This window comes from Leuresthes tenuis, unplaced genomic scaffold, assembly GCF_036924035.1.
Source record: "Leuresthes tenuis unplaced genomic scaffold, fLeuTen1.0.hap1 SCAF_14, whole genome shotgun sequence".
NCBI classification, from domain to species: Eukaryota; Metazoa; Chordata; class Actinopteri; order Atheriniformes; family Atherinopsidae; genus Leuresthes; species Leuresthes tenuis.
Window position 1 is genome coordinate 24,959,273 of NW_027325368.1, and position 20,365 is coordinate 24,979,637.

The window sequence follows — 20,365 nt, forward strand, 5'->3', positions numbered from 1 at the left end:
CAGAAAATCTCACACAGAGGAAAACCTGGCCTGGTGAGGGAAGTCGGCCAGCAGGATCGGAACAAAAAACCAAGGTACTCCACAAACTGAAAATAATCCACAAAACACTAAAGGGCAGGATCCAGGTTGTGAACCAAACAGGCATAACAAATACATTAACACACGAGCAAAGGAAGGCAGAGAAGACCAGATATTTATACTAATGGGGCAATCAAGGGAAGATGGAACACAGGTGAGTTACGAACCAGGTGTCACAGCTGTGGCTGTGACACAAGTAGCCACATAACAGTAGCTATGTGCTAACAGAGCAATAGTACGCGTTAGTTCATTCATTCGTCTTAAAGTGTTGGTGAAATAAAGACAGATAATACCTTATTTAGAGGCTGCATCGTCATTGCCCCGTTCACTCCGTTATATGGATATATGCCGATAGCAAGTTATCTAAATAGCTTCTGAAGGACGCGGACTTTCGCTAAACTGTTCAAACTGTTCGTCACCAAATACAAAAAGAACAAATACTGAAAAATACAGCGAGGTGTTAGAGGAGTCAGACAGCTTAATCAGCGTTGTATCATCTCCTCTTGTATTGGCTTGAGTGAAACAGATATTTATAGACAAAAAAGTTACACACTGCAGCTTTAAATGAGCTACAAGCCCTGAAAGAGGACTGAGCTTCTTTCTTGTGCTCCCTTTCTGTAGTTCAAGAGAGGTGAGTTTGGCAATGTGGTGTAGCCTTCTGACTCACTTACAGTGAATCCTTCCATCCTCAAAGCAACTTCTTCCTCATATCTTTGTGTTTGGGAAACCTTCAAAATATAAACGGGAGATTTGAGAAAGTCAACACAAAAACATTTTCAAAAGAAGGTAAAGCTAATTTTCTTCCATCAAATTTCTTAAGAGGGTTAGAGTCAACAAAACTCCCATTTTGATGCATTTCTGTTGATAATAAACCAAAGCGGCTGCAATTGTAAGTAAGCTTGTTTGCAAATAATTCTACATGAAAGGTATCTTTCTTTTGTTAGGATTAAAGAATTACATGTTAATAATACAGCCTGTGTCACCTGTGTAAAATTTCCTGGTCAATGTTATATCAGCAATATTTGCATTATTTCGACAATAGCATTCTTGTGTCAGTTGCAATCTAAGCCTGTGTTATGGAATACTTGATTAATAAAGTCTCAGTTGGCCTAATAGCTGGGTGAACACCGGCTATAAACATAGCCTAGCTAAACGTTTGCTGGCTACGATTTCGGTGGCATACATAAATACAGTACAATAATATTCTATTCACAAAGTACAACCAATACTAATGTTGAATCTTACTTGTAAAAAGTAATTCCCCGACTCCTGTTCACAATTATCCGCCGATTTGCACAGAAATACAGTGCTCTGGCATCTTGAGTACTGTCTATGGATAAGATGACTGGTCCAACATCCATTTTTTTTATCAGGTTGCCAGATCTTGCTCCCGTTTTTTACGTTTAGCTTGCCTAGTAGCATATTATAGCAATTAATAGAAGTGGACTGGTCACGTAATGCGTAAAAAAATAAAAAAATTTGATGCAAGAAGTTCGGATGATTAATATAGGGATGAACGAGTAGTAGCATTATACTGTGAATATAGCAGACAAATAACATACACATACATATGTCTGACTTTACAAAAGATGTATTTCAGGGGCAGGGCAGGGTATTCTAGGTGCTGAGAGTGCTACCTGTTGAAGAATGATCTTTACTGTTATCATTTATTATTTCTGTGGTGCATAACTTGACTGTGTGCTGCATATGTTTTAGTGTTAGGCAAAATAGCCCAGGGTCCCATTGTCATCCACCGATTGGTAAAATAAAACCGACACTTGCCGAAATCCAAAATTATCAACACGATTAGGAAAATCATCAATACCTTGAATGTTCTTTCCGACCAAAAAAGAAAAAAATCCAAAGACTTGATTTCATCCAGGCTGGACAATCAAATGGTCTTAGAAACTACACCTCAAAGAGGCTGATATCAAATAGAGGTGAAAATGTTGTAGGACAAAATAAGACATTTTTTAAAAAGACCTTGACCTGGTGAGTCACATATGTTAGAGTGAAGATTATAACTTAGTCCTGCCTTGAACTATTGACCTCTGAACCTCAGTTCAATTTGGAAGGCTTGCTAATTATTAACAGAAGAGGTTACAGATATGGGACCAACTGTTATTGAGAGCTCTTCAGCACTTCAGCTATGTGACTATACCCATATGGGTATGACCACCAAGTGGGGGTGCTATCAAATATGGTAAAAAAAAATAAAATAAATTTCACAAATGCATATTTAAAATCTGATCACATAAATGTGTTATCTACCCCTTTAAATCTGTCTTTGTACTCTTAATTTAGTATTTGCCACTCCAAATTATGACAAATACGACCATTTTAAAAAGAAACTACATTTCCCTTGTGCCATGTATTCTTTCTGATACAAATTAACACCATATTTGTAGTTATTTCAAGGTTGCAAAGTAGTGTTTTAAAAACATATTGTCGAGAATGTTGGTGCAGGATGGGAGAACCCAGATGCAGACTTCAGAGAACAAAAGGTTTATTCCAAATACAAGGGGCAAGGCAAAAACAGAAAGTGCGGCTGAGGTGGATATCCAAAAATACTAAACTGTGAGCAAACGAAGCATGACTATGAAAAATTGAACAAAACAAAACTATGATTTATAAATAAAAAGACTATGGAAAATGAGACTATGACTTACTGTGACTATGGAGGTAAAAACCTGGATAAACAAACGTGACTGTGACATGAAGGGTAAGTAAGGAATTCGCAATGACTGTGAGTGAACCTGGAAACTAAATACTGTTGGGAGGTGATTGGTGACGAGGTGCAGCTGTGGAACAGAAAACAGGTGACTTGAGTGAGACTAAGTGACAGGGGAAAAAACATGACAAGAACCTGAAATCATGATGGGAACCTGAAAACAAGAATATTAAAACATAAACTGTGAGACATGTCTACTGAATATATCAATTACTATTTACTATAATTACTAATTTAGTGCAGCCAAATTAGTAATTATACTTCATCTATATGATTGACATTTAAAAAAATTTAAAGATGTTAGTTTATATTAGATATTGTAACTGTTATTGTAGAAATGTGTTTTCGTTAGCAGCTTCTTCCGTTTTGCAAAGTAGGGTTGTGAAAACACTCCCCCGTGAGCTGTCACCTTACCATGGTGGGGGAGTTTGCGTGTCCCAATGTGCCTGGGAGCTATGTTGCCCAGGGCTTTAAGCCCCTGGTACTGTACTTCGCACCAGGACACCCTAGGCCGCAGTTTGATGATCAATTTTGTGGTTGTATTGTTGGACTTGCGGTTGTATGTTCTGGACACTCAGGTGAAGAGAGGGGCTGAGCTGTCAACTGATCACCACCTGGTGGTGAGTTGGTGGGGGAGGATGCTGATCAGAGCTGGCAGGCCCAAATGTATTGTGAGGGTCTGCTGGGAACGTTTGCTGGAATCCCTTGTCAGAAGGAGCTTTAAGGAGCTTTAACTCCCAGAGCTTCAACCATGTTCTGGGGGAGGTGGGGGACACTGAGTCTGAATGGGCCATGTACCTGTAACTCCATTGTTGAGGCGGCTGACTGGAGCTGTGGCCGTAAGGTTGTCGGTGCCTGTTGTGACGGCAACCCCGAACCCCCCTGAGGGAAGCCGTCAAGCTGAAGGAGGAGTCCTATCGGGTCTTTTTGGCCAGTGGTACTCTAGAAGCAGCTGATGGGTACAGACAGGCCAAGCGGAGCGCAGCCTCGGCGGTTGCTGAGGCGAAAACTCGGGCCTGGGAGGAGTTCTGTGAGTCCATGGAAAACGACTTCCGGACAGCCTTGAAGAGATTCTGGTCCATCATCCAGCGTCTCAGGTGGGGGGAGCGGCGCACCGTCAACATATAAAAGACGGGGCTCTACTGACCTCATCTAGAAACATTGTGAGTCGGTGGGGGGAATACTTCAAGGACCTCCTCAATCCTACCGACACGCCTTCAGAGGAGGCAGAGTCAGAGAGCTTGGACATGGGGGCTCCCATTTCTGGGGCTGAGGTTTTCCAAGGTGGTCAAAAAGCTCCTCTGTGGCAAGGCCCCAGGGGTGGATGAGGTCTGTCCTGAGTTTCTCAGGGCTCTGGATGTTGTAGGGCTGTTTTGGTTGACACGCCTCTGCAGCATCGCGTGGACATCGGGGACAGTGCCTCCCTTTTAACAGGACGAAACCTCTGGCAGAACCAGACTCAAGAAGGGTGGCTATCCGCCTCAACCAGCTGGGCTTTGAGAAGACAGAAAAGATGGGGGGGAAACACCATAACACCATTCAAAGGATACCTGTTGGAACAGGGAAATACAATAATAATTACCACAATAATGTCACATGTACATGTAATTTTGAGAAATTAAACAGGGGGAAAAGAGCAAAGTGAGGAAAGGTGTGACAGATGCGGCCCCCCAGCAGTCTAAGCCTATAGCAGCTTTACTATGGGATGTTTCAAGATCACCTGAGCCATCCCTAACTAAAAGCTTTATCAAAAAGGAAAGTTTTAAGCCTAATCTTAAAAGAGGAAAGTGTATCTGCTTCCCGGACATTTACTGGCAGCTTATTCCACAAGAGAGGGACTGATAACTGAAGGCTCTGACTCCCATTCCACATTTAGATACTCTGGGAACAACAAGTTAAACCTGCAGTTTGGGAGCCAAGTGCTGTTAGGAAAATATCTTACAATGAGATCTTTAAGATATGATGGAGCTCGGTCATTAAGAGCTTTATATGTGAGGAAAAGAATCTTAAATTCTATTCTGAATTTAAGAGGGAGCCAATGAAGAGAAGCTAAAACTGGAGAGATATGATCTCTCCTGTTAGATCTCATCATATAAAACTAGACAATTTCTCCCTGAAGTGCTCAGTTCCAAAGAGAACAACTTCAATTTTGTCTGAATGTAGAAGAAGACAGTTTTGAGTCATCCAGGTCTTTATGTCTTTAAGACATGCTTGTAGTCTGACCAACCTATTGGTTTCATCTGGTTTCATAGATAAGTACAGCTGAGTATCATCAGCATAGCAATGACAATGTATGCCATGCTGTCTAACAATATTACCTAAGGGAAGCATGTATAAAGTAAAAAGAATCGGTCCAGGCATAGAACCCTGAGGAACTCCATGACTTACTCTGGTATGTGAGATTCTTCATTTACAAGAACAAACTGGAATCTATCAGATAAATATGACTTAAACCAGCCAAATGCAGCTCCTTTAATCTTAATAACATGTTCAAGTCTCTGTAACAGAATGCTGTGATCGACTGTATCAAATGCAGCTCTGAGATCCAACAGGACAAGCACAGACACAAGTCCGCTATCAGAGGCTAAGAGGAGCTCATTGGTAATTTTCACCAATGCTGTTTCTGTGCTATGATGCACTCTGAATCCTGACTCAAACTCTGAAAACAGATTATTTCTATGTAAATGATCACAAAGTTGAGCTGCAACTATTTTTTCAAGAACTTTAGACAAAAAAGGGAGATTGGATATAGGTCAATAATTAGCCAACACTTCTGAATCAAGAGTAGTCTTTAAGTAAAGGTTTAATTACAGCAACCTTAAAAGTGAGGTACATATCCTGTCAACAAAGACAGATTGATCAAATCCAATATGGAAGTGTCAATTAAGGGGAAAACCTCCTTGAACAGTCTGGTTGGGATTGGGTCTAAAATACAAGTTGATAGCTTTGAAGAGACTATTGCTGTTGTTGTTAGCTCAGAGAGATCAACTGGGCAGAAGCCGTCTAAATACAAATCAAGTTCTAAAGCTACTTCTAAAGCTGCTGCACTTGATGATACATCAGTGATAACAGTGGGAATAATTCCATCAATCTTCTCTCTGATAGAAACAATTTTATTGATAAAGAATCTCATGAAATCATCACTTCTGAGAGTTAAAGGAATACATGGCTCAACAGAGCTTGGACTCTTTGTCAGCCTGGCAACAGTGCTGAAAAGAAGTCTGGGATTATTCTAATTATTGATTAATTATGGAATTAATAATAAGCAGTTCTAGCTTTACGAAGGGCTTTTTTTATAAATTATTAAACTATCTTTCCAGTCTAATTGAGACTCTTCTAAATTAAAGGAACGCCACTGTCTCTCCAGCTTTCTTGCAGTCTGCTTTAAAGCATGCAGCTGTGAATTATACCAAGGAGCCAACCTCTTCTGACTGATTACCTTCCTTTTCAGAGGGGCAACATTGTCCAGTGTTGTATGCATTGAAACTATAGTGCTGTCAACAAGAGAGTCTAGTATTGCTGGAGTAAAATTTAGGTAGCCGTCCTCTGTCATATCTACACATGGCAGTGAAGAAAAGGATGATGAAATTAATAAAACTAATTATAGCATTCTCTGATAGACACCTTCTATATGTAAAATTATTCTCAGAAGCCGTATAGTCATGTTATGTACATTAAAAAGTTATCAAAAAATGGTCAGACAAGACAGGATTTTGAGGGAACACTGTTAACTGTTCACTCTCAATGCCATAAGTCAGTACAAGATCAAGGGTATGATTAAGGCAGTGAGTAGGTCTGTGAACACTTTGAGAAAATCCAGTAGAATCTAATATAGAATTAAAGGTAATATCAAGGCTGTCATTTTCAACATCTATATGAATATTAAAGTCACCTACTACAATGACTTTATCTGTACTCAGCACTAACTGGGATAAAAACTAAGAATAACGGTCAGGTGGATGATACACAACAACAAGCACAAGAGGTCTTTGTGATTTTCACTTTGGGTGGGAAAAACTGAGAATCAGAGATTCAAAGGAGCTAAAACTAATCTTGGGTCTAGGACTGATTAGTAACCCTGATCTGAAGATAGCTGCCAATCCTCCTCCTTTGCCTGTGGTTCGAGAAACATGAACATTTAAATAGTCAGAGGGAGTTGATTCATTAATAACATAACATGATCTAACATGATCCTCCTGCTGCAGCCAGGTTTCTGTAAGACAAAATATATCAATATGATGATCACAAATCAAATCATTCACTAACTTTGACATTTCAGAGACTTCGAAAGGAGAGATCAAATATTCAGCAAACCACATTTAATAGTTTGATGTTTTTGTGCAGTTAAAGTTATTGTTTTACATTTTTTTTGCACAAGAGGATTTGCTCCTTTTGTTTGTGTTTTTTGATGGGGGGGTAGCATCAGGTGGGAAGCCGCAGAGAAGTGTGTAAGACTACAACTCTGCATCCTGGTCTCAACCTGGGTTGTCATGTTTTTGGATGACTAATAAATTCGTCCATATTTCTAGAAATGAGAGCCGTTCCTTCCAAAGTGGGATGGATGCAGTCTCTCCTCATCAGACCAGGTTTTCTCCAGAAAGATTGCCAATTATCTATGTAGCCCACGTTGTTTGCTGGACACCATCTAGAAACCAGCGATTGAAGGAGGACATGTGACTAAATATGTCATCACTGGTCAGATTTGGCAGGGGTCCAGAGAAAACTACGAAGTCTGACATTGTCTTGGCAAAATTACACACAGATGCAACATTAATTTTAGTGATCTCCAATTGGCGTGACCGGGTGTCATTACCGCCGACGTGAATAACTATTTTACTGTATTTACACTTATCCTTAGCCAGCCGTTTTAAAAAGGATTCTATGCCGCCCGCTCTGGCCCCTGGAATACATTTGACTATGGTCGCTGGTGTCGCTAATGCCACGTTTCTGACTATAGAGCTGCCAATTACAAGGGTTTTGTCCTCAGCGGGTGTGTCGCTGAGTGGGGAAAATCTATTTGAAATGTGGACATGTTGATGGTGAACCAAGGGCTTGACTTTAGGACTCCTCTTCCTGACAGTCACTCAGCCACTCTGAGGTCCCGGCTGCTCGGGATCTGCTAGGGGACGACTAATAGAGCTAGCTAGGCTAGTTGGCTCCACACTGGCTAAAGGGGCAGGGCTCACTATCGGGTGGTTTTCAACAGTGTAGAGCCTAGCTTCCAATTCAGATGACCTCGCCTCCAAAACTACAAAAAGACTACATTTGTCACATGTACCATTATCACTAAAGGAGGCAGAGGAGTAACTAAACATCTGACACTCGGAGCAGGTGAAAGCAGGAAATGGAATAAGAGAACTGGTAGCCATCCTAAGCTAGAGAACCTGACAGACTGCTAAAAAGTGAAAAAGAAAGACTAAAGATCTGCAAGAGTGAGTGTTAGAATATAACAAGTTTGCGTTAGAGTTAACTATGCAAAATGTGTAAATTATAGGGAGAAATAAGGTGATTATTAGTAGTTAAAGAGGAGCAAGAAATGTCACAGTACACACACAAGGCAACAGGAAGTGATGCAATGCGTCTTACCGCAAAGCAAATCCGCAATCGCCTTTCAGGGCTGGACCACACTCCTCAGCCTCCCTGGTAAGGTCTATTCGGGGGTACTGGAGAGGAGGATTCATCGGCTAGTCAAATCTCAGATTCATAAGGTGCAGTGTTGTTTTCATCCTGGCCATAGAACAGTGGACCAGCTCTACACCCTCAGCAGGGTCCTGAAGCGTGCATGGGAGTTGGCCCAACCGGTCTATGTGTTTTGTAGACTTGGAAAAGGCGTTCGACCATTTCCCTCCGAGAATCTTGTGGGGGGTGCTCCGGGAGTATAGAGTGCCGGACCTCTTGATAGGGGCTGTTTGGTCTCTGTATAAGCAGTGTCAGAGTTTAGTCCACATTGCCGGCAAGTCGGACATTTTCCTGGTGAGGGTTGGACTCCGTTAGGGCTGACCTTTGTCACCGATTCTGTTCATAATTTTTATGGAAAGAATTTCTAGGCGCAGCCAGGGTGTTGAGGGTATCCGATTTGGCGACCTCAGAATCGGGTTTCATCTGCTTTTTGCAGATGATGTGGTTCTGCTAGCGTCGTCAGGCCGTTACCCTCAGCTCTCACTGGAGCTGTTTGCAGCCGAATGTGTGAAGCTGCTGGGATAAGAATCAGCACCTCCAAATCCAAGACCATGGTCCTCAGTCGGAAAAGGGTGGAATGCATTCTCCAGGTCGGAAATGAGATCCTTCCCCAAGTGGAGGAGTTCAAGTATCTCGGGGTCTTGTCCACGAGTGAGGGACAAATGGAACGGGAGATTGACAGGCGGATCGGTGCGGCGTCTGCACTGTTGCGGGCTCTATACCGACCCGTTCTTGTGAAGAAGGAGCTGAAGGCGAAGCTCTCGATTTACCGGTCAATCTACTTTCCTACCCTCACCTATGGTCATGAGCTGTGGGTAGTGACTGAAAGAGTGAGATTGCGAATACAAGCGGGCCGAAATGGGCTTCCTCCACAGGGTGTCGGGGCTCTCCCTTAGAGATGGGGGGAGAAGCTTGGTCATCTGGGAAGGGCTCAGAGTAGAGCCGCTGCTCCTCTGCATCGAGAGGAGCCAGATGAGGTGGCTCAGGCATCTGGTTAGGATGCCTCCTGGACACCTCTCTAGTGAGGCGTTCCGGGCACATCATCACACATTTTTTTTTCTTTCCGCCCCTGCCCTTCAAAAAGTCTGTGCATGCCACTGGTGCTGGGTAGCTCAACTAGTTCAGTGTGTTCTATGGTTGTTGTATTCTTATTCTGTGAAACACTTTGGTCAACCTTGGTTTTTTGAAAATGTTCTATAAATATAGAGGTGACTTGACTTGGTGCTGTCACTTCCTGATTCTTAATCGTTTACCTAATAAGACTCCTGCATGCATCATTGCAAACTAAGCCTCCCCCGTCATCCAACTTGTATAGAAAACCTAGATGCTTCTTACACCGCTGACGTACGTTGCTGCCATGTATCTATTCTTCCATATTGACTGTAACTTCCAAAACTGATTTTATAAAATTTTGTTTGTTATATGTGAGAAAGTGGATATCAAAATAATTACTGTTTGGAATTAAAATATTTCTACTGGGAGTAGATCTAATAAACCTACTGAGTAGCCACAGCTTTCTGTGGGATCAACTCTTTTAATGTATTAAGTTACGTATTTTAGCCTTAGAGTTCCTTTTAAATATGTAGAATTTTGCACTGTGATTGCTTAATATTGTGTTATTAGGCCAATTAAACTATGAAAATGAGGAGTGAAGTCATCCAAACACCATGGGACATATAGATATCATTACACAAAGATTGTTCTCAAATTTTTGATGTTCATGTGAACTAGTTGTTGCTGTTATGTAGGTTGGGTTTTGATATCGAGGTGATGAAGCAGAGGTGATTACCACACAGTTGCGCACATTTTTTCCCCTGTATTTTAGGTGCCCATTAATTAAATCACCAACAAACCAAGAATGAGCCAATAAAACCAGAGGATCTAATGAGAACAAGAGACATTTGCCCAAGAAACCAAAAAAACCCCCAAAACTAACCAAAACAGAACACATTTTTTAATATTTTTTTTTACTTAATAAAAGGAATAAAAAAATTATTATTATTAAATAGTTGTTTTTTATGCTTTATCTGAAACAATAGAACCAGCATCTGTAATTTTTATTTGTAGTCCACATGTTCGTCTTTAGATTCAAAGAGCACAGATATAAAATTAATAGTAGTGATTATATAAAATAGCTAAGAATAACAGTTCTTAACAGCAGAGTTATGTTAAGGAGATGCCCTACTTGTTTGTTTACTTAAGTTCATCCTTCCAACTGGTGACTGGTATGTCATAGCTCATATCCTTTAACCTCAGATGTCTATGTAGCATATTTTCTACCAGTTTTTTTTAAGGCTTAACTTTTTTTTTTCTACCCTGGTTCTAATGTCCTGCAGGATGTGTATCAGTGGTGTGGCAGTGAGTGCAACCGCTTTGAGCGCCTGAAGGCCTCTCAGGTCACAATTGATATCAGAGATAATGAGAGAAATGGCAGAGCGAAAGTACACATGGTGGAGGAGGGTGACGAGCCAGCTGCTGTCATTGAGGTAAAACACACACATTCCTCACTCTTCTCTGTCCCTGATAATTTTCACCAAAATAAAACTTTAAAATGGATCACTACAGAGCTGAAGCTCCATGTGTAGTTGATATATTTGACTGCCACTGAGTTAGTCAGTGTGGGAACGATTGGAGACAAGGCTCTTTTTTATAATGTGCTGCCCCTGTGCCAATGCTGTGCCATGGTGACATTGTAAACACTTCCTTTACATCGAGAGTGTTCCAAAGAGGTCTAATGAGACTGAGTGGAGGGGGGAGGTTTTCAAATTATTAAGACCATTTTTAATTTGAGAGAATCTGTAGGACACAGTCTTCTGTGTCTGCTGTTGGGTCTATTTGTGTATCCAATCAAATGTTTAAACAAGTTGTAATTGTGAATAATTCTTCTGCCTGCTAGGTTCTGGGGCCCAAAACCCCCATTGCTCCCAGTACTCCTGATGATGACAAGGTGGATACTTCCAACAGGAAGAAGGGTGCCCTCTACATGGTGAGAATTGCAAGCACAAAAAACTATATGTGCATATGACCTCTGGATGGAAAACAATATTCCATTACTCAGCCAGAGGAGTACTTTGCCAAGAATTTTAAATCTAGCTTGAGAAACTTGAGACTGACTGTGATGTATAGTTGTGGAACTGATTAATACAACTTGTACACCTGAAAAGGACTTTCTGTAGCTAAGCTATAGATCTCAAGTTTCGGGTCCACATGAAATAATGGAACTGTCTGCGCTATTACTTTAAACAAAATTACAAAATGGGCCCTTAGAAATATACATTTACAATGAATTTGAATCGTGTGACAGATTAAGGATGTTGCTCATTAGAAAAACACTTTGATTTGGTAACTGATGCTGTCCTTTTGCTGTTTAGATTTCTGATGCTTCTGGTTCCATGATGGTGACAGTTGTGGCTCCGTCCAGCCCTTTCAAGCAGGCTATGCTGTCTCCTGAAGAGTGCTACATCCTGGACAATGGGGTGGACAGGAACATCTTTGTATGGAAAGGTGTCAGCATCATTCTAGTCTCAATAATGCAGCAGAAAATAATAGTTTCAAATTATTCATGTTTCTTTGCAACATCTTTAAGTTGTTCTAGCTCCAATTAATTTTTTACAGATATCCAATTACCCAGTTTGGAACTGCTTGAGATATGTTTTTAAAAATAACGACCCTTTCATTATGATTTATCTGTCTCCAAACAGGTCCTAAGGCCAATGCATCAGAGCGTAAAGCAGCCATGTCTGCAGGGCTGCAGTTCATCAAAGACAAGGGATATAGCAACAAGACACAGGTAAAGCTGACATATTCTTAATCGCACAAAAAAATAAATAAATCACAAAGCGTGTCACACAGCACAACTAACTGAAGAATTTGACTTGCAGATACAGGTACTCCCTGCAGGTGGTGAGACAACTCTGTTTAAGCAGTTCTTTAGTGACTGGAAGGACAAGGATGAGACTACAGGCCCCAGTAAGGCTTACGTCATCGGTCGCATAGCCAAAGTGGAGCAAATTCCCTTTGATGCCTCCACCCTCCACTCTAACAAAGCCATGGCAGCCCAGCATGGCATGGTGGACGATGGCAAGGGTAAAGTCCAGGTAGGAGTGTTTTTTTTTTTTAAAGTGCAAACATGGCAGACAAACTCAGAGTAGCAAGTTGTATAAAAAAAATAAATGGATGTCTGGCTTTCAGATCTGGCGTGTTGAGAATGGTGAAAAGGTGCCTGTGGATCCTGACACCTACGGTCACTTCTACGGCGGAGACTGCTACCTCATCCTCTACAGCTACAGACAGGGAAGCCGAGAGCAACACATCATATATACCTGGTTGGTGACAAGAGAGATCAACTCACATATATGAAGAGCATATTTTGTGTAGTGCAAGACAAATGAGCAGATTTAAGGACAGTCACTCAGACTGTGTGTGTTACTTTGTCAGGCAAGGGCTGAAGTGCACACAAGACGAACTGGCAGCCTCAGCATTCCTCACAGTGAAGCTGGATGACTCAATGGGAGGATCCCCAGTTCAGGTTTGAACTTGACACTTTTATCTCACACACAGACACAGCTCTTTAGAGTTCGCATTGATGTCCAACACATAAAGAAATGTTAAGACTTGTGACTCAGGAACATAATACATTATAATTATAATTCAAAGAAACAAAATTGTTGGATTTTCTTTGTTTTGTTTTTTTGGTGATATGAGAAAGGTATAAGTGCTGCTGCAGGATTTATTAGAAAGAGATGTTGAGAAAGTGGATAATAAGATTGAAAATGCCACAATGATTTTGCCACAAGTTTATTTTGATACGGATTTGTTCATCAAAATTTGGCAAAAACTTGGCACAAGCACTTTGTTCACATCCACAGAAAACTGTAGTGTCTGAAACAGCTCATTTTCCTATAGCTGTTGTTTAATTCTGATGAGGGAGGGAAGTATCTTAAACATATTACAGAGGATTTTATTGTACTGAAAAAAAGTCCTTATTTCAACTCTCCTCCCACTAAAGAAGCAAACTATCCAGGATAACCAGCAGAGGACAGTCTTTCTTTCATTTTTATTTTGACCAAACAGCACTTTCATATTCATGCAATAATTGATTAAGACATGCCCCTCAGTTTGTGATAATTACAAAGACACAGAGCAGTTTCAGAGTTTCCTTTTGAAATATCCATAATACTGATTTTAAAAGGTTTTGCGCATATAAACAACACTAAACTAACACTTTGCATAATTATTTAGAAACTACACTGCCATGGCAACTAGCAGAGTATTGATTATGTATTCTTTTGGGAAGGTTTTCCACTGAGCATCAACTGTGCATCCATTTTTTTTTGTTTTGTTTGTGTTTCATTATCATTGTCAGATAATGCACATTAAGGTTTTTTTTTTAGATGAATCTTCGTATGAACTCTTATAGTTTAATGATAAATCTTATATTCATCATTTTGTTGACTTGCCATTAATTTGTTGAGAAATTTCTGAAAACTGGTCCTTTAAATCTTCACTGAATCCTATTAATAAATAAATCAATAAAATTGTGGAGACAAACATTAAATGCTAAGGTAATATTTTCTTCAGTTAACCAAAAGTCCAACTTTTTTTTAATACCTTACTACTTTTTTTCAGATTGGGCTTGTAGAAAAGCTTTATTTTTACCCATTCTGTATTCTGTTGCTTGGTTTTGTGTCACTCGGTTTAAACTGGAGTAGGTGAAGCCAGTGCCCCCTCTGGTGATTAATGATTTAGCTCCACCCATCCACAGGTGAGAGTGACTCAAGGTCAGGAACCTGCCCACCTGATGAGCCTCTTCCAGGGCAAACCCATGATCATCCATAGTGGAGGAACATCGCGCAAAGGTGGACAGTCACAGGCTGGCAGCACTCGCCTGTTCCACATCCGCCAGAGTTCTTCCCGCACCACCCGAGCTGTGGAGGTGAGGTGGTCTACAGAACGTGTGTGTGTGGACAGGAGGTGTAGAGAATCCTGATTTCCTCATGTTTCTCACTTGCTTCCATGTCCAGGTTGAAGCCTCTGCCTCCAATCTAAACACCAATGATGTGTTTGTGCTGAAATCCTCGAATGCCTTGTCTGTATGGCGGGGTATGGGGGCCAGTGATGGGGAGATGGAGGCGGCCAAGCATGTGGTGGGTTTTTTTGGGGGCAGTGCCATCCAAGTTTCAGAGCGCAAGGAACCAGGTGGGTCTCCAACATAGTACATGAACGAGTGAGAGAAAGGACAAATGAGAACAAAATTTAAAGAGATTGGGCCTCAGAACTGCTCGTACGAACAGATTTGTTCTTAAATCGTGCATACGAGTGATTTAAGAGAACTTGCGCATTCACCAATTTTTTCGTATTTCTTTCAGGTACGAATTTAGAGTGATCCAGACCTGTCGTAGGAGTCACCTAAAATAGTCCGCTGTTATTCTAATCAAGTTTGCTTGACTAATGGATTGTATATTTAATTACTTTGAAGATATCATGAATTAAATTATGCACTAATTGAAGGTTAATTTGACTCTGTATATAACAAATGTCAATAGGAAGTGTATCCAGCGGCTGTCTTGCTACTTTTGGATGCCTTAGCGCATCAGGCTCTTGGAGGAAAGTGTGTGTACCAAGCAGTGGCGTGCACAGGGGGTGGGGGGGGGCCTTATGGCCCAATTGTTGAAAAAACAAAGCATGCTAAAGTGCCCTCTTGGGAGCCAAAACGTGTGCTAAACTGCCTTCAAGAGCCCTCCCGAGAGCCAAAACGCGTGCTAAAGTGCTCTCTTGGGAGCCAAAATGAGTACTAAAGTGCCGTCTTGAGAGCCAAAACGTGTACTAAAGTGCCCCCTTGGAGCCAAAACACATGCGAAAATGCCCCCTTGGAGCCACAACACATGCGAAAGTGCCGCCTTAGGAGCCAAAAGCCATGCTAAAGTGCCCTCCCAGGTGCCAAAACACTGCTAAAGTGCCCTCTTAGGAGCCAAAACGCGTGCTAAAGTGGCCCCTTGGCAGCCAAAACGCGTGCTATTATGCACTATATGTGCCCTTTTTTTTTTCTTTCCACCCCTGCCCTTCAAAAAGTCTGCAAATCACCACTGGTTCTGAGACATGTAGATATCCTTGCGGAGACAGACGAATTGCTAACATCGTGATTTAGATTGCCAAGGACTGTGCTGCTGCAAATATGCAGCTTGCTAAAGCCTCAACTCCAGAGATAAGCACGCTGATCAAACCCAATTCCACCACACATCCAGGTCCTCAACACTCTTGGATTTCTGGCTACGGGAACCTTTCAGAGGGAGATTGGAGACAGATCGGGTGTGTCCTAGTCCTCTGTGAGTGTTGCGCTCCACTTGGTCATCAAAGCTATCAGTTTATCACCCATGGTACATCAAATTCCCATACACCACTGTCGAACAAGTACAAATTAAGAGGGACTTCCATGCCATCGCTGGACTGCCAAATATAATCTGAGCAATTGACTGCACATGTATATGCATCAAAGCAACCATGCCGTTGTGGAGCTCACTACTGGTGTGCTGGCATGCTGCGTTTTGCACAATATTGTCATGTACGAGTGTCTCCCACTACCTGAACCAGCCTAGGCAGACAACATGTCAGAAGACCCCTCTTATTAGGCGCATTCCCACTGTAGGAACCTTTCCTATAACCTTTTCAGGAATAGGGCCGTTTTTTCACGCATTCGGACATACAGGCACTAGGGACCACGGCCCTCAGTTCCTATAACCATTTTAGCTCCTTCTCTGAGGCAGGGTCTTTACTGGGTTCCATAGAAACACATATGACACAGGTGTTTGGTGGTTGGAAGCTACGCCCCTAATCTGAAATGTTTACTCATACGACACAACAGGCACATGTTTGATAAGTTAAATTTACAAGTCGTGTCCTTTGTCTGTGGAGCTCTGCTCTCCTTCATGAAATGAAGAAGTATCATCTGGTGCTCGATTCTTCCTCTCGCTGCTCTTCCAGCCTCGATCTTAGACGCCTGATATGATCGTCCATGATTAATATTACCGCCATGCAGACCAGGAACACGGTGGCCTCCTCTCTCTCCATATTAGTTTCTTGCTGGTGTTGTTTTATTCTCTCCTTAATTTTCGTGTTTTTTTTTTTTTTTTTGGTGTGTGGCGCTAAAGTAACACTCTGTCGCAGACAGTTGCGTCACATCAGTCACATCAGTCTTACGCCATTTTCATATCAAACCATTTCTTCTTTATTTTGGTGACATTACGAACTACAGGTGACACGGAATTAACAGCACTCGTAATTGCTTCCCATTTCTTCGCTTTAGCAGGTCTCGTAATTCCACTGCTGACACTGCTAAAGATGACAGATTTTCCTTTTTGGATCTTTGAAAGCAGAACTTCAATCTCAGATAAGGTGACCAGGCGTCCCAGATTTCCTGGAACAGTCCCCGTTTTCGGTGACCTGTCCCTGGACATATGCTGTCCCCGAAAATGTCCCAGATTCTGACACTGAATGGGGGCAAATGCGCGCAGACTCAAAGTAACACCAGTTATTACCGTAGCCATTTAACACATCGCCAGAGAAGTCGCAGTATAAACGCAGCAGCGTCAACAACAACAATCTAGAGTCGGCAAAAAGGTTTTTTGGCAGTTTTTTCACCTCCGCATTGAAACCTTAATCTCAGAGCCGATAAAGTTTTATTTTTTATTTTTTGCATCTCGATGCCATTCTCATGACTCAACACTTCCAGGCACATGAGATAGGAAGCGTGCAAATTTACTATCCGCATGCACTTAATTACGCACGGGTGGCATTCATCATTTACGCAGGACGTTTACACACTTTTGCGAAGTTAACAGCGTTTGTTGAATCTGACTTGACGTGTTCGCACGAGAGCTTCATATGAAAAAAGTGAGAGGAATTTAGAATAAGAATATGAAAATGTTCTTGCATGAACCCCATTGTTCATGAAATCTTACCTGCCATCAAAATAAACTGAGGGATGCTTGATTAGGCTGTGATATTTTATCTATATGACAGAGCTGATTATTTGTATGATACTTTTAGCAGTACACAGCATGACACAACTTAAGAAGCTCAGCTCAGTTTAACTCTGCTGAATATTCTAGTACTCGTGTCTGATAGGACACTACTTCTACATTTCTGGTCAGGTTTTCATTGGATTTGAAAAGATGATGCATCTTGTTACTGAGACAAAGTGGTTGTGATTCATTTCCTGCTCTAACAAATGCACCAATCATATGGATGGAGCTAATGACTTGATGTCTGTTGTGTTTTCCTCCCTCACAGCTGATTTCTGGTCTGCTCTTGGTGGTAAAAAGGAGTACCAGACCTCAAACAGTCTGCAGAAAATGGTGAAACCTCCTAGTCTGTTTGGCTGCTCCAACAAAACCGGACGACTGATTGTAAGTCAGGGAGTAAAACAACGAAAGCAGGATGATTATTTTTTTTTTTTTAAACATCAGGGCTTTTACAGATGTGTAAATAATTTTTTATTTGTGCTGTCTGTCAGGTAGAAGAGGTACCAGGAGACTTCACACAGTCAGATCTGGCCACTGATGATGTAATGATCCTGGATACCTGGGACCAGGTAATGACCTTTCTGTCACAAACAAACTGTCATTTTGGTATTTGAAACTTTGCGATATTGGCACAGACAGAGGTTTGATTTGTGCTTATGTAAACTGTCAGAGTGACTGTGCTTGTGTCTCTTCTCCCTGTAGCTCTTCATTTGGGTTGGCAATGAAGCTAATCCAGAGGAAAAGAAGGGAGCTCCCAAAATAGGTTGGTTGCACTACAACTCTTAAGGGAGAAATAAATATAGAGTATTATGCCTTTCGACAGATATATGCTGGCAGAAAACGTACTGGTGTCATAGCTGCTGGGTTTGGGTAAATGTTTCAAAGCTAACTGATGATGATCAACTTAGAATAGAATAGAGAAATAATTTATTCATTCCCTGTGGGGGAAATTCAAATTGTCAATGCAGCTCAATTAAAATATTTACAATGATTGTATATTAGAACAAAAATAATAAATAAATACATAAATGTGAGATGGGTAGTTTAAGTTTCTCGACAAATTATATAAAAGTAAAGATATATTTCTCTTATGTCAAAGACCTGTGAAATACTTAACTCCCACCTTTGTTTCCTGCCACCTATCGCATCTCTTTTTTTTTTTTTGTCCTGCAGCCAAAGAATATGTGGACTCTGACCCCTCTGGTCGCAGAGGACTGCCCATCACCACCATAAAACAGGGGGCAGAGCCTCCAACTTTCACTGGCTGGTTCCAGGCCTGGGATGCCAAGATGTGGGAGACAGATCCATTGGAAAGAATCCGTGCCCGTTTCTGAAAACCCATTTCCTTGCTCCTTCCTTTCAATCTCATTTTTTTACCCATCCAACACTCCATATTGTGGTTTTACCCTGCTTAATTCCAGTCCCTAAGTGCCAATACCAACGTTATCAAAATTATCAGGATGAATGGCTACTTCTATGTCTTGCTTTACAGTGGAAAGTACTGGATTTCATAAACAAGAATGCATCACATGTGTAGTCAAGTGATGTCTTAAAGTGGTTCATTGATCTTTTACATCCAATGCTTGTTCCCTTAACATCTTCAGAAAATATTAACTGGAGAACTTGTTTTACACAGCTGGAGTTTTTCTCCATTTCCTTCTCTTACTGTTGTAGTCTTGTGTTCAAAAGAAATCAATGTACTTTCTTTATGTTGCAAAGTTCTTCTTTATGAACCAGTAGATGGTGAACAAGTTTATTCCTTTATCCCCCTTTATCCTCATTGGTACAGGAAGGTGGTACAGAACCCTTTCAAGAAGTTGCATGCTGCATATTTTGTATCTGATGTGCTTCTGAATAAAAAAGTTGTTTGTAAATTTCTCTTGTGATAATTCCTTTTTAAACGACCCTGAAATGTTCACAAGAAATGCTTTTAAATAAAACTCCTAGTACTTCAAAGATTAAGATTAGAAACTGAAATGTACACTATCAAGAGCATATTTTTAATTTGAATCAGAGCTACAGAAACTTTCAGCATTTCAGCATTTCTACCTAAAATGTATTCACCTTAAAATATCACTTCAACTTGATATTAAGCACTGACTAGTATGCAACCTAAATCTTTTCATAGGATGAATGTCTGGTATGTTTTGTGATTACCGGTATATGCAACCGTTTTTTACAAAAGAAAGCTCAAAGGGGTATTTTGATAATTGCCTTTATATGTACTTCAAGGATGAGAGCATGTTTCATAAAGCAAACCTGTGCGATGAATAACCTTAAGCCATCTGAAACATCTACTCTTCAGTTCAGGCCACCAAAATTCTTGTGTTATGAAAACGGCTTTGAAGGATTGAACATATGTGTGTATAGTAGGAATCCATCTAGACTTCTATATTTCAATATAGCTTTGGGTTTGAATATCAGGGCAGTGAGTGGAGTGAAAGGAAGGTTTATGTTCTCAATTTCAGTTTTTGGAAAAGACGTAGAAGTAATCTGGGCAAATTCTGAAATCAGATTTTGCACAGCTTTATAATCTGACAGCTAGACAAAAAAAAAGATTAAACAGCAAAAGTGGATAAGAGGACTTGTTCAGAATACGTAATGCTTACATAAGAACCTGAAAATAAATTATAAAACTAAAACTCATCTTAATATTAAAACTACATAATACTGAAAATGCACAGAAGCTATACTCATTCTTGATGTCGAGCAAGGCTTTTTGAAGGAAATTCAGTTTATGTCAACTGAACACCTTGTTAGGTCTGAATTGGTAAGATACTAGCCCGAAAAGCTCCCTTTAAATATCCCTTAAGACAGTCTTCACACAACAGGGGCGCTATTACAGGCATTCAATGAC

General features: G+C 40.9%; 1 protein-coding gene across 1 annotated transcript in view; it reads left to right on the forward strand.

Annotated features, from left to right (window-relative positions):
- The window catches only part of scinlb (scinderin like b), a 36,158-nt gene extending 16,793 nt beyond the window's left edge, over positions 1–19,365 (forward strand). The window contains exons 5-17 of the mRNA XM_072364394.1: positions 10,825–10,974; positions 11,385–11,474; positions 11,860–11,992; positions 12,190–12,278; positions 12,370–12,585; positions 12,680–12,813; positions 12,926–13,016; positions 14,253–14,423; positions 14,512–14,686; positions 17,777–17,892; positions 18,000–18,077; positions 18,211–18,271; positions 18,682–19,365. Of these exons, the coding sequence (XP_072220495.1) occupies positions 10,825–10,974; positions 11,385–11,474; positions 11,860–11,992; positions 12,190–12,278; positions 12,370–12,585; positions 12,680–12,813; positions 12,926–13,016; positions 14,253–14,423; positions 14,512–14,686; positions 17,777–17,892; positions 18,000–18,077; positions 18,211–18,271; positions 18,682–18,842 (1,665 nt within the window). The 3' untranslated portion in view covers positions 18,843–19,365. The remainder of the gene's footprint in view (positions 1–10,824; positions 10,975–11,384; positions 11,475–11,859; positions 11,993–12,189; positions 12,279–12,369; positions 12,586–12,679; positions 12,814–12,925; positions 13,017–14,252; positions 14,424–14,511; positions 14,687–17,776; positions 17,893–17,999; positions 18,078–18,210; positions 18,272–18,681) is intronic.
- Positions 19,366–20,365: the final 1,000 nt, after the last annotated feature.